This window comes from Triticum urartu, chromosome 1 (genome assembly GCF_003073215.2).
Source record: "Triticum urartu cultivar G1812 chromosome 1, Tu2.1, whole genome shotgun sequence".
Classification (NCBI taxonomy): domain Eukaryota; kingdom Viridiplantae; phylum Streptophyta; class Magnoliopsida; order Poales; family Poaceae; genus Triticum; species Triticum urartu.
This window is the reverse complement of record NC_053022.1, coordinates 15,696,259-15,709,883: the sequence shown is the minus strand read 5'-3', so window position 1 is coordinate 15,709,883 and position 13,625 is coordinate 15,696,259. Positions and strand designations below refer to the sequence as shown.

General features: G+C 52.7%; 1 protein-coding gene across 2 annotated transcripts; it reads right to left on the bottom strand.

Annotated features, from left to right (window-relative positions):
• Positions 1 to 933: 933 nt before the first annotated feature.
• On the bottom strand, positions 934 to 2,474 carry LOC125539168 (protein LIFEGUARD 2-like). 2 transcript variants are annotated; one of them, XM_048702562.1, is made up of 4 exons: positions 2,192 to 2,474; positions 1,695 to 1,808; positions 1,383 to 1,609; positions 934 to 1,306 (listed from the first exon to the last, which is right to left on the bottom strand). In XM_048702562.1, the coding sequence occupies exons 1-4, from the start codon at positions 2,457 to 2,459 to the stop codon at positions 1,103 to 1,105; spliced, it is 813 nt and encodes a 270-aa protein (XP_048558519.1). In that variant the 5' UTR covers positions 2,460 to 2,474; the 3' UTR covers positions 934 to 1,102. The 2 variants fall into 2 exon arrangements, with proteins under 2 accessions (XP_048558519.1, XP_048558598.1); XM_048702641.1 differs by having other exon boundaries at positions 983 to 1,306; positions 1,383 to 1,540.
• Positions 2,475 to 13,625: the final 11,151 nt, after the last annotated feature.

Genomic DNA, 13,625 nt, shown 5'->3' with positions numbered 1-13,625 from the left:
ACCAACATACTCAATGATCGTGGAGTTTCCCTTCTGAAGATTGGCGAGGGCGATCCTGACGTTGACGGTTTGCGCTCGGGTTTGCGATGTCAGCATCCCTTGTACGGTATTCCACAGCTCAGCTGCGGTGTGGCAGGTCGCCACCTGGACGGCCATCTCGCACGGTAGCGTGATCAACAGGTACGAGAATACCTGCTGATCACGCGCATACCACACGCCAAACTCCGGGTTGGGAGCCTGGATCTTGGTCTTCCCATCGTCGCCGGTGACTTCAATGTTCATGGGCGGCACCTCTTGCTCGACGTCGAGGAACGCCGCCATCTGCGCTCCCCGGATGGCCGAGAGCACGGTGGCGCGCCATAGCGGCTCGTTCCCTCTCGTAAGCTTCTCTGTTGCGATGTGTGCAAACGGCGACGAGGGGAAAGAGTTCACGGAGGAGCTTGCCATGGATGAGTTCGAGGTAGGCTCTGATTACCATGAAAGAAAGGAAGATTGGAAGCGTATGCAATCGTGCAGGGACGCATGCGTGTTATATAGAGAGAACAAAGTACAATGGCGCAGGTTGTTGTGTGGCTTAACCCCTCATCCAAGTCTATACAAGATAAGGATCTCCAACTCCAACAACCTGCCTAAGAGATTACAACTCACGCATACACGTTTACACCACCATGACATATGTCACGCTACACAACTACAAGTATATCATTTAACAAACACATTCAGGTTGTTCATACTACATGTGAACGGGCGTCTCTTTGATTTAGTTCTAGTGGAGAATCGGTCTGATTGTGATTTTATTTCATAGTCCAGGGCAAACGCCATCGAAACGTACGGCGGGCCAAGAGACTAATATCAGAAACCGTTATAGTAAGAAATGATATCATAGACGCAGCAGCACACCACCAGTCCAGCATGTCAACATCACATCCACCATCCATAGAACACACGCACATCAGTTTTCTTATGTTTCCTCTCTTAGCTAGGGATCAACTCAACTAATAAACTACTAAGCAACATTTTCACCGTGCAAGCAAGAGCAGCCTATACAATTTTCTTCAAGTCGAGGTCTCGTGAACAGGGGCAGGGCGATGCGCTTTAGCTGTTAATTACCCGCCCTAAACAGGGTTAGCAGGGCCAGGAACAGATTGATGATGTCAAGGTAGAGCGAGACGGCGGCCCAGACATACTCGTCATAGGTGTAACGCTTGATGATGTTGTCCGTGTCATAGACAATGTAGCCACTGAAGATGAGCGCCGCCAGCGCGCCATAGATCATGTGAGAGAGCTCGCCCAGCGGGAAGAGGATCTGCATATTTACAGAAGCCATGATCAGTATTGATTGATTGTAGAATAAGAAGCCTGGTAAATGGACGGCATCTGACCTGAATGAACCCAAAGACAAGCAACATCATGAGAGAAGCAAATAGGAAAGGACCAAGGAAGCTGAAGTCCTTGCCCCTCTTTACAGCCCAGAAGGTGTAAGCAGTCAGGCTCAAGACAACCACCGTTGTAAGAATCGCAGCCTCCAAAATGACCTTGCCTGTGCAGATGCCGGACTTTTTTAGGGGTGTCTTTATTTCATAATATAGAACTCGCAAAATGACCTTGCCTGTGCAGATGTCGGGCACTAGAAGACTCAAGAACATGCTAGGATCTGCGGGCAGGAACAGAATTCATGGTGGGAAGAGAAATACCGCTAGTAAAGGCACATGTCATGCCCACAGCGAAGCTGATGGCCACTGTGAAGACGCCGAGCAGCAGCAGGTTGACTGGGTGCTTCTGACGGTAGCAGTACAACGGGCACAGCACTGCATACAAAATATTAACAAGCATTTTAGCAACGGGCACAGCACTGCAATTCACAAACCAACCACGTCCCATTCTAATCTAGTACTAGTAAAGCAAAATTATTCACTGCAAGAGAATCAAGAGTTTACAACACATCCATAACTTTGCGGGGAAGCGACGCCATCCAAAGGTAATTCAGAGCAGAGCACGCAAAAGGAAAGCTAGCACGTCCTGTCCTCTCACAAATTAACAGCCACAAGTTTGCCTTCTTCTAAGTGCAATGGTAATAAGAATGGAATATATTCTAGACGCCCGCGGAAACTCTCCGTACAATCGGATCGGATTAGATACCCAACGTAGACAAATTCGTAACAGAAAAGATGGTGGTAGCTTGAATTCTCACCGATGAAGGGGAGGATGAGGATGGAGATGTAGACCCCGAGGCCGGCGTAGGAGGAGATGAAGAAGTGGGGGATAGCGCGGACCTTGACGACGACGGCCGCGACGACGGCGGTGAGGAGAAGCTGCAGGGAGAGGATGACGTAGATCTTCCGGATGAGCGCCCAGCGCAGCTCGGGGCTCTCTGCCATCCCTGGGTACAGTCCCTGCGCCGGCGCCGGCGCGGTGCCAGTGCCAGCGGAGGTCCCCGCCTCGATGTCGCCGCCCTTCATCTCGCCCGGCGATGCGATGAGCAGGGAAGCAGCCTCCGGAGGTAGGGTTTTCGTGGGTGTGGCAAAAGGCGAGAGGGGAGGAGGAAAGCGAATGGTGACGGGCTGACGGCGACAAGGATGATGCGCCCAGAAGGCTCCACTGCTTGACTTATACAGTCAGATGAGATGAGACGGAGCGTATGACCTGCTGGGCCGACTAGTCAGGCAGCTGCAGGACGGTGGGGTTTGCTTCGCGGCTCCTTGTTGGAAAAGTGGGGTTTACGCGGTTCCGTACGTTGGTTGAAGGACAGAGGCAAACTCTTGTGTGATTTCTCGAGCGGTTTTGAATCTGTGTTGTGATGGAGAAGGACGTTGCATTGGGGTCCGATTGACGCGTTTCAGTCGTTGCGCTCTTGATGCGCGTGAGCACACTCGATGTCTATGAGGTTTTTCTTTTTGAAAATTTTCAGGGTTCCTTGTTTATATGGGAGCTGCAGAGTTTTTCTTTTCTTGAGGGAAAACTCTACTGAGTTTTATTCATTAGCTCGGATGTTCAAAGATCCTAAAAAAAAGGTCGGATGTTCAATTAAAGGAGGAGTATGAGATGGGCATGGAGGTCGAGCCCGGGGCGGAGGCGAAGTTCCAACATGCCCAAGCCGCGGAGGCGGTAGTGCTGTTCGAGGTGAAGCAAGTAGCCATCCTCAACTCGACCCAATCCGAGTGGGAGGTGGCGACGAACCACCATCGTATCCACCCTCACTGACATGAGGCGAGAACGGCTCTTCGCAGAACTCAACAAGGACGATGAGTAAAAGAAGCGGGAGACGCGCCCCGCCGAAAATGACCACGAGGCCGCCGGTCCGTCCAGCACGGGGTCATATACGTCTCCAACGAAGAGTGGATCCACGTTTTATCTATGTATGATGATGACCAAATGATGAATGTTAGATTGCATGGATTCTTATGAAAATAGGGGTTTCCATATGAGGGGTGTGGTTGCAGGGTCCAAAAATGAGAGTTGACCGGCTCCGGATCACGGACGCGTCGTACATTAGGGGGGGGGGGGGGCTCATATTTGAGCATTACGTGAGTTTCACACTTTATACTGTTAATTTATTTATTATTTCTAGGACATTAAGCTTCTAGGTATTTATTGGAGGTAAATGCCTGTAATGGTTCAAATATAGATAATGGTACCAAACAAATGATAAATTTTGAAATTTCACACATAATGGTGTTTGTTGAGAGTGGAATGAGTTTCAAGACAATCCAGTAAGCACCGATCACTTTGCATACAAACAAGGTCCGTTTCTTCACGAAACCTAGTTCCTTTCTCAGGGCTAGTCCGGGTTGTACGTAGTTTACATGACAACTTTTGCAAAATATTCTCATTTTTTTGTCACATCCCCTAGGGACTATATCATGAGAATTAAAACTTATACTAAAGACCACAAACAGTGTTTTTCAGCCCATGCCTCGCTCCAGCGCGTGCACGCCTCGGAGTCCCTGTGCCGCACGCCCGCGCCCGACTTGATCCGGCAAGGCTAGCCCAGCTGGCCCTCACGTGCGTGTCCACGCCTTGGACTTCCACGCTCCACGCGCTTCTGGTCCGAGCCGCTCCTGCTGCCACGCTTTGATACGATCTTGTCGACATCCGATCCAATAAGTCGACCGCGGTATACGCAACTCTGCAACGAACTCAACGATGGTCGTCATCTAGATCAACGTAAAACAACTTCTTCGTAACCTTGCTCTGATACCATTTGTTAGAATTAATCCAAGATACGCGGTCGATCCATCAAGGAACAAGCAATCACAAAACAATGACGACACCGAAATTTGTTAACGAGATTCGGTGAACTCGCCTACTCCCTGGGGCAATGACTACGGGCGCTCCTTCCCGAGATACCGCAACACCGCCACCCGGGCACCGGCACAAGCCGCCAGCACCCCCTTGCGAGCCTGTCGCTATCTAGTCGTCATGGATTATAACGTGGGGTGCCTTCTCATATATAATAGGCCAAGGGTACAACGTGTCCGCCTCCGACACTATAAGTATCCTACCCACACTACAACACCAAGTCCAAGCGTAACCCAACTAGTACCAAATATTCGACACAAAAACACAACACATAGCTTTGCGGGGAGGCGACGGCATTCAAAGGTAATTCAGAGGGCACGCAAACGGAAAGCTTAGAGCATCTCCAGCCGCGCCTCCAGGAAGGCCTCCCCATGTGATTTTTTCGCATCGGCGCTGAAAAAACGGCCCAGTCACGTCCCCAGGAGCCCGATTTTCGCCGGCCTGGGCCGAAATCTGTGTCGGCGGACCCAGAACGAACCCGGCGCGCTGGGGGGCCCAGGGAAGCCGGGGCGAGTGGTTTTGGCGCGAAAAAGCCGCGGGCCAGCTGCGTCAGCGACACTGCGCCTCGTCTTCCCCCAACACCTCGGTTCCCGCGGGGAATCAATGCAAGGCTGCCGGCCGCCGGTCAGCCTTGCATTGATTCCACACGGGCGGCGCGTCGGGACGGCGCGCCGACGCCTCCCTCCCTCGATGCGTTACACACGGGCGCGGCGCGGCTATATACCGGTGGCCTCGCTCGCTTGTGGCCACCACCAGCCCAGCCCTCGCCGCCGAGCTATACCTCTCCCAAGCGCCGCCGCCGAGGCCTTTCCCCTTCTCCCGAGAGCCGCCCCACCCAGCCCAACGCCTCCTCCACCCCCTCTTACATGTCCTCCATGCCCATCTCATACTCCTCTTTTGAACATCCGACCTTTTTTAGGATCTTTGAGCATCCGAGCTAATGAATAAAACTCAGTAGAGTTTTCTCTGAAGAAAAAAAAACTCTGCAGCTACCATGTAAAAAAAGAAACCCTGAAAATTTTCAAAAAGAAAAACCTCATAGACATCGAGTGTGCTCACGCGCATCAAGAGAGCAACGACTGAAAGTCTGAAACGCGTCAATCGGACCCCAATGCAACGTCCCTCTCCACCAACACAGATTCGAAACCGCTCGAGAAATCACCATGCATCTCTTCACAGCCACACAACATACGTAACCGCGTAAACCCCACTTTTCCAAGAAGCAGCTGCGAAGCAAACCCCACCGTCCTGCAGCTGCGGAGCTGCCTGACTAGTTGGCCCAGCAGGTCATACGCTCCGTCTCGTCTCATCTCACTATATAAGTCCAGCAGTGGAGCCTTCTCGGTGCATCATCGTTGTCGCCGTCAGCCCGTCACCATACGCTTTGCTCCTCCCCTCTCGCCTTCCGTTCCGCCACACCCGCGAAAACCCTACCTCCGAAGGCTGCTTCCCTGCTCATCGCATTGCCAGGCGAGATGTCAGGGCACCAGAAGGGCGGCGACATCGAGGCGGGGACATCCGGTGGCACTGCCACGGCGCCGGCGCAGGTGCTGTACCCCGAGAAAAGACACAGGTTTTGCCGGGCGCTCGAACACCCGCCGCCGCACGTACGGTGTGTTTTCTATTTCCTAAGCACAAACTCAAAAGCTAACCAGCGATACACAGAGGATTAGCGAGTCTTTATACGCGCGCACGTACGCCATGCCGCACCCACGGCGCTCCACTCGCCCATGCCCCGTGCCCGTCGCCCTACCTGGCTCGCGCTCCCGTCGCGCCCGTAGCGGATGACGCGAGTAACTGCCCGGCCGACGCGGTCACCTCTCCGGCTCCATCGCCAACAAACCTACGCACGCACACTCCCTCGGCCACACATACATGCACCCGAGCCCGCCATGGGCCGGTCCCGACGCGTCCGGCGCGCACACGCGCACGCGTTCACGCCCGCCATAGCATATTCCTAACAGCCCCTCCGACCACCATGTCCAAGAGCTCTGTGAGGACGCCTTCTACCTCAGCACCGGCGTGTTCGACCTAGGAGGGCCGAAATCAATCAAATCGGCACCGTCTTCGTCTCCTGCAACGAGCATCGCCGTCGCTCGATTTGTCATCTACATAGCCTCCCCCGCCTCACCAACTGCATCGGCATCTTTGCCGTGATCTCGCGAACCTTTCCCCTCCGCACCCCTCCTGATTTCATGCCCTAGATGCGATCCCCACCATGGCCGAGCTCCGTCGACGCCATGGTTGCGCGCCATCGCTGCAGCTCGTGCTCTTCATCGCTGAGCACGTCAGTCTACTCCTGGCATCTCCAGGAGGCTAATGAGCCCCTCAGCCTGCTGCCCCGTGCCATATAGAGTTGTCTCCGTCGCGTATGAGCTATTGCCGCTGCTTCGGTCTGCCGCCCGCTCACCTCCGGCCACCCCGTGACCTCGTATTGCATGCCCTAGATCCGCCCGAGCTAGGGGTACACCCTGGTAGCCTCCGCGCTCCCGTGGCCTGCCATGCGGACTTCGCCATGCATTTTGGTCGCCGGCGATGTCGCGGTCGGGATGTGCCACCGACAGTGTGCCTAGCTGGTAAGAGAGAGAGAGAGAGAGAGAGTTTCGAGGGTGGGGTCCACCTATAAGAGAGAGAGAAGTTTTTTCTTCCAAAGCTAGGCCCCACATGTTAGTGCCATTGCACACAAGGGCAACCATGTCCAGAAAGCGTCCATCTGATGGTCAAACCCCTTTGACCGAACGGAAATGGCACAAAGGAGTATTTTCATAAGAGCACATGACGGAAGAGGAGTATAATTGAGCATTGTTTTTATTTAGTTTTTATTTGAGGCCTAACAAAAATTAGGGAAAAAATAGAAATGTCCCTATAAAATAATAAAGAGAATAAGAAGAATAAAATAACACCCTCACAAAAATTAAGAAAAAAGGATACACAGTGGACTCTACTACGACAAGCCACAACCAGTCGATGAAATTGCAATTATGCAATAACACACTTATAGTAGCAGCACAAGGCCCCGGTCCAACCGAGAAGCAAGAACCTCGTCTAGCCAGGGCTCTGCCTCCCCTACGCACCCCCTGAGTCAAAAACCAATGTTTCTGCATACCCATCGACCCTTCAATGATCATTTTGCATTCCCGAATGGGCTCTACACTACCGTCCAGTCCTACGAGGGTCTATTGTTTGAGGAAGGTTTATGTCATTACCACACAATGATATGACGAGTGATATCTTGCGCGATGCAGGAGATGGTCATATCGTATCGAGGGTATGCAGGACGACGCACATACCAACATGGATAATGCCACGCTAAGGGTAGTCTCAGCCATGAGGGTATCGTCAAGACTATGTCCTACGTAGATTTTTAGAGGGAAAAGTTCATGTTTCCCTTAAGTTAAACTTTGGGGGTACAAATTATGGCCAAAAGTGGGTTGTAAAATATTATTGATGGTCTTTAGTATATGGTTAGCCCATATACCACAAAAGAAAATCCGTCTCATACACCATGGGGCCAAGATTTGCCAACGGCATGTAGGTTATTATCATTTTAATTCTCAGAAATCAAATGAAACTTGAAAATCCTGAGACTTGACACCATGTCATGATATACACCCCAGACGTGGTAAATTTTGAGAATATGTCAAAAAAGTTGTAATGTAGACTAGTTACAAACCAAACCATCTCCGAGCAAGAAACTAGATTTTAGAAGGGAACATGTCTGGTTTACATGCGAAGCTACCGCTGCTTCATTCCTTGGCCCTCAAATTTTGTGCAAACTCAACAAATACTATTACATGAAACGTTTCAAAATTTGACATTTTCTTGGTCCGTTTGCTATATTTAAGACATTAAGTGCATTTCTATGTATTTAATGGACATCGTCAAAATTTAAACTGCATGTACATGAAGTTATGGCCGAAAGTGTGTTGAAAACTATTGTTGATGGTCTTTTGTATACTTTTAACCAAAATACTACCAAATAAAAGTGGTCTCATAAAGTGGGCCAATACTCGGCCACCGGAATGTAGGTTATTGCCATTTTAATTCTCAGAAATTCAAACAAAGTCAAAAAATTAGAGACTTGACATGGTGTCATTATATGGCCATGAGAGACTGTGATAAAATTTTAGAATGTTTCGTAAAAATTTCCACGTAGATTACTTACAGACTGCGCCACTTTTGAGGAAGAAACTAGGTTTTGAGAGAACACAAATCCGGTTTGCATTGGAAGCGACCATTTCTTCTCTGTTGGCCTTGAATTTTTTTTCCGCAGTGAACACACACCATTACATGCAACATGTCAAAGATTGGCATTTTCCGAGGGTTGTTTGCTATATTTAAACCATAAAGTGCATTTCTAGTAATTTACTGAATATAATTAAATTTTGAGCTGCAGATACATGAAATTATGGACAAAAGTGGGCTGAAAAACACTGCTTGTGGTCTTTAGTATAAGTTTTAATTCTCATGATATAGTCCCTAGGGGATGTGACAACAAAATGAGAATATTTTGCAAAAGTTGTCATGTAAACTACGTACAACCCGGACTAGCCCTGAGAAAGGAACTAGGTTTCGTGAAGAAACGAACCTTCTTTGTATGCAAAGCGATCGGTGCTTACTGGATTGTCTTGAAACTCATTCCACTCCCAACAAACACCATTATGTGTGAAGTTTCAAAATTTGTCATTTGTTTGGTTCCATTATCTATATTTGAACCATTACAGGCATTTACCTCCAATAAATACCTAGAAGCTTAATGTCCTAGAAATAATAAATTAACAGTAGAAAGTGTGAAACTCACGTAATGGTCAAATATGACCCCCCCCCCCTAACCAAAAAGTACGACGCGTCCGTGAACCGGAGCCGGTCAACTCTCATTTTTGGACCCTGCAACGACACCCCTCATATGGAAACCCCTATTTTCATAAGAATCCATGCAATCTAACATTCATCATTTGGTCATCATCATACATAGATAAAACGTGGATCCACTCTTCGTTGGAGACGTATATGACCCCGTGCTGGACGGACCAGTGGCCTCGTGGTCATTTTCGGCGGGGCGCGTCTCCGGTTTCTTTTACTCGTCGTCCTTGTTGAGTTCCGCGAAGAGCCGTTCCCGCCTCATGTCAGCGAGGTGGATACGATGGTGGTTCGTCGCCACCTCCCACTCGGATTGGGTCGAGTTGAGGATGGCTACTTGCTTCACCCCGAACTGCGCTACCGCCTCCGCAGCTTGGGCATGTTGGGACTTCGCCTCCGCCCCGGCTCGACCTCCATGCCCAACGCCTCCTCCACCCCCTCTTACATGTCCTCCATGCCCATCTCATACTCCTCTTTTGAACATCCGACCTTTTTTAGGATCTTTGAGCATCCGAGCTAATGAATAAAACTCAGTAGAGTTTTCTCTGAAGAAAAAAAAACTCTGCAGCTACCATGTAAAAAAAGAAACCCTGAAAACTTTCAAAAAGAAAAACCTCATAGACATCGAGTGTGCTCACGCGCATCAAGAGAGCAACGACTGAAAGTCTGAAACGCGTCAATCGGACCCCAATGCAACGTCCCTCTCCACCAACACAGATTCGAAACCACTCGAGAAATCACCATGCATCTCTTCACAGCCACACAACATACGTAACCGCGTAAACCCCACTTTTCCAAGAAGCAGCTGCGAAGCAAACCCCACCGTCCTGCAGCTGCGGAGCTGCCTGACTAGTTGGCCCAGCAGGTCATACGCTCCGTCTCGTCTCATCTCACTATATAAGTCCAGCAGTGGAGCCTTCTCGGTGCATCATCGTTGTCGCCGTCAGCCCGTCACCATACGCTTTGCTCCTCCCCTCTCGCCTTCCGTTCCGCCACACCCGCGAAAACCCTACCTCCGAAGGCTGCTTCCCTGCTCATCGCATTGCCAGGCGAGATGTCAGGGCACCAGAAGGGCGGCGACATCGAGGCGGGGACATCCGGTGGCACTGCCACGGCGCCGGCGCAGGTGCTGTACCCCGGGATGGCGGAGAGCCCGGAGCTGCGCTGGGCGCTCATCCGGAAGATCTACGTCATCCTCTCCCTGTAGCTGCTCCTCACCGCCGTCGTCGCGGCTGTCGTCGTCAAGGTCCGCGCCATCCCGCACTTCTTCGTCTCCTCCTACGCGGGCCTCAGGGTCTACATCTCCATCCTCATCCTCCCCTTCATCGGTGAGAATTCACACTACCACCGTCTTTTCTGTTACAAATTTGTCTACGTTGGGTATCATTCCAATCCGATTGTACGGAGGGTTTCCGCGGGCGTATGGAATATATTCCCTTCTTGTTACTATTGCATTTAGAAGAAGGAAAAGTTGTGGCTGTTAATTTTTGAGGGCCTTCGTGAGAGGACATGACTAGATAGCTAAGAGTATCTTCAGCCGTTGGCCCTTTAGGGGCGTATAAAATCGCCGCCTGGGGTGAGCCGGCGCAAAAAATGGGCCGGGGGCGAGTTGGTTCCCAGCCGCCGGCCCAGGGCCGCCCCAGGCGCGTTTAAAAAATAAAAAAGTATAGCAAATTTTGGCACAGTTCGACGAAGTTCGTCTAAACATGACAAATTTCGGCCAACTTGGGCATATATTTGGACAAAGTTTGCCGATTTTCATTACATAGCAAATATATAATAAACTGATCTAAAAGAAACTGGCTGAACACCGAGTAGTCGCCGTCGTCCCCGCCATCCTCGTCGTCGGCCTTCTCCTCCTTGACGCGGGCGCCCGTGCTGGACCCGGCGTCGCCATGGCGGACTGGTGGCGGCGGCGGCGCGTCGTCGTCGTCGCTGTCGTTGATGACGATGACTCCTTCTTCGTCGCGGCCCCGGCGGTACTCCGCGAAGCGCTGCAGGGCAGCGCACTGGCGCTCCATCGCCATCTTGAGGGAGTCCTGGCGTGCCCATTCAAGGGCCCCGTCGTCATCGCGCTCGACCTCGCCGTGCTCCGCCTTCACGGCGGCGAGCCCCGGCTCTGCCTTCACCGGCGCGAGCCCCGGCTCCGTCTTTGGCTTGACGAAGCGCGGAGGAGGAGCCGACGAGGAGGCGCGCCGGCCGCCCTCGTTGATGACGATGCCGGCGCTGCGAGTGCGCCGGCCGAGCGGCGACTCCGCCGCGGGCTCGGCCTTGACGCCGAGCAGCGTCGGAGTGCCGGAGGAGTGCGAGGAAGAGCGTGAGGAGGAGGAAGAAGAGGAGGAGCCGAACCTCCTTGGCGCCCATGGCCCGTCGCATCGGTGGTGCGCCTGGGCGGCCGCCCTCGCCGGGGGTACGCCAATGGCGGGTCGTTGCCGCCCTCGAGGTGCGTCAGCACACCCTCGAGTGTGCGGCCGGGGACGCCCCACCACAGGTGGCGCCCCTCGCTGTTCTTCAGGCCGCCGACCACCGCCGCGCCGTTGGTGGATGCCATCCGCTGCTGCTGACGGCGCTCGAAGTACGCCGCCCAAGCCGCATGGTTGTCTGCGGCGTACTAGGGGGGGGAGAGTTGGGCGGCGGTGAGGGAGGCGCGCACGACGTCGACCTCCTCGGCGAAGTAGGCGGGTTTGGCCACGGTGTCGGGCAACGGAGGAATGGGCACTCCCCCGTTGCTGAGCCTCCAGCCCGTAGGCCCGGCGCGCATGTCCGGCGGCGCCGGGATGTTCGCCTGAAATAGGAGCCTGGACTCCTGTTCGCGGAGCGTGCGGCGGAAGAAGCCCTTGGCCGCCGCCTCATCTCCGTGGAAACGCATGGCCATCAGGGAGGGGAGGAAGAGGGGAGGGGCTGGGTGGCGGCTCTCGGGAGAGGGGAAGGCTCGGCGGCGGCGCTCGGGAGAGGTATAGCTCGGCGGCGAGGGCTGGGCTGGTGTGGCCACAAGCGAGCGAGGCCACCGGCTTATATAGCCGCGCCGCGCCCGTGTGTACGCATCCGAGGGAGGGGAGGCGTCGGCGCGCCGTCCCGTGACGCGCCGCCCGTGTGGAATCAATGGCAAGGCTGACCGGCGGCGGCAGCCTTGCCATTGATTCCCCGCGGGAACCGAGGTGTTGGGGGAAGACGAGGCGCAGTGTCGCTGACGCAGCTGGCCCGCGGCTTTTTCGCGCCAAAACCACTCGCCCCGGCTTCCCTGGGCCCCCCAGCGCGCCGGGTTCGTTCTGGGTCCGCCGACACAGATTTCGGCCCAGGCCGGCGAAAATCGGGCTCCTGGGGACGTGACTGGGCCGTTTTTTCAGCGCCGATGCGAAAAAATCACATGGGGAGGCCTTCCTGGAGGCGCGGCTGGAGATGCTCTAAGCTTTCCGTTTGCGTGCCCTCTGAATTACCTTTGAATGCCGTCGCCTCCCCGCAAAGCTATGTGTTGTGTTTTTGTGTCGAATATTTGGTACTAGTTGGGTTACGCTTGGACTTGGTGTTGTAGTGTGGGTAGGATACTTATAGTGTCGGAGGCGGACACGTTGTACCCTTGGCCTATTATATATGAGAAGGCACCCCACGTTATAATCCATGACGACTAGATAGCGACAGGCTCGCAAGGGGGTGCTGGCGGCTTGTGCCGGTGCCCGGGTGGCCGGTGTTGCGGTATCTCGGGAAGGAGCGCCCGTAGTCATTGCCCCAGGGAGTAGGCGAGTTCACCGAATCTCGTTAACAAATTTCGGTGTCGTCATTGTTTTGTGATTGCTTGTTCCTTGATGGATCGACCGCGTATCTTGGATTAATTCTAACAAATGATATCAGAGCAAGGTTACGAAGAAGTTGTTTTACGTTGATCTAGATGACGACCATCGTTGAGTTCGTTGCAGAGTTGCGTATACCGCGGTCGACTTATTGGATCGGATGTCGACGAGATCGTATCAAGCGGTGGCAGCAGGAGCGCTCGGACCAGAAGCGCGTGGAGCCGTGGAAGTCCAAGGCGTGGACACGCACGTGAGGGCCAGCTGGGCTAGCCTTGCCGATCAAGTCGGGCGCGGGCGTGCGGCACAGGGACTCCGAGGCGTGCACGCGGCTGGAGCGAGGCATGGGCTGAAAAACACTGTTTGTGGTCTTTAGTATAAGTTTTAATTCTCATGATATAGTCCCTAGGGGATGTGACAAAAAAATGAGAATATTTTGCAAAAGTTGTCATGTAAACTACGTACAACCCGGACTAGCCCTGAGAAAGGAACTAGGTTTCGTGAAGAAACGGACCTTGTTTGTATGCAAAGTGATCGGTGCTTACTGGATTGTCTTGAAACTCATTCCACTCTCAACAAACACCATTATGTGTGAAATTTCAAAATTTATCATTTGTTTGGTACCATTATCTATATTTGAACCATTACAGGCATTTACCTCCAATAAATACCTAGAAGCTT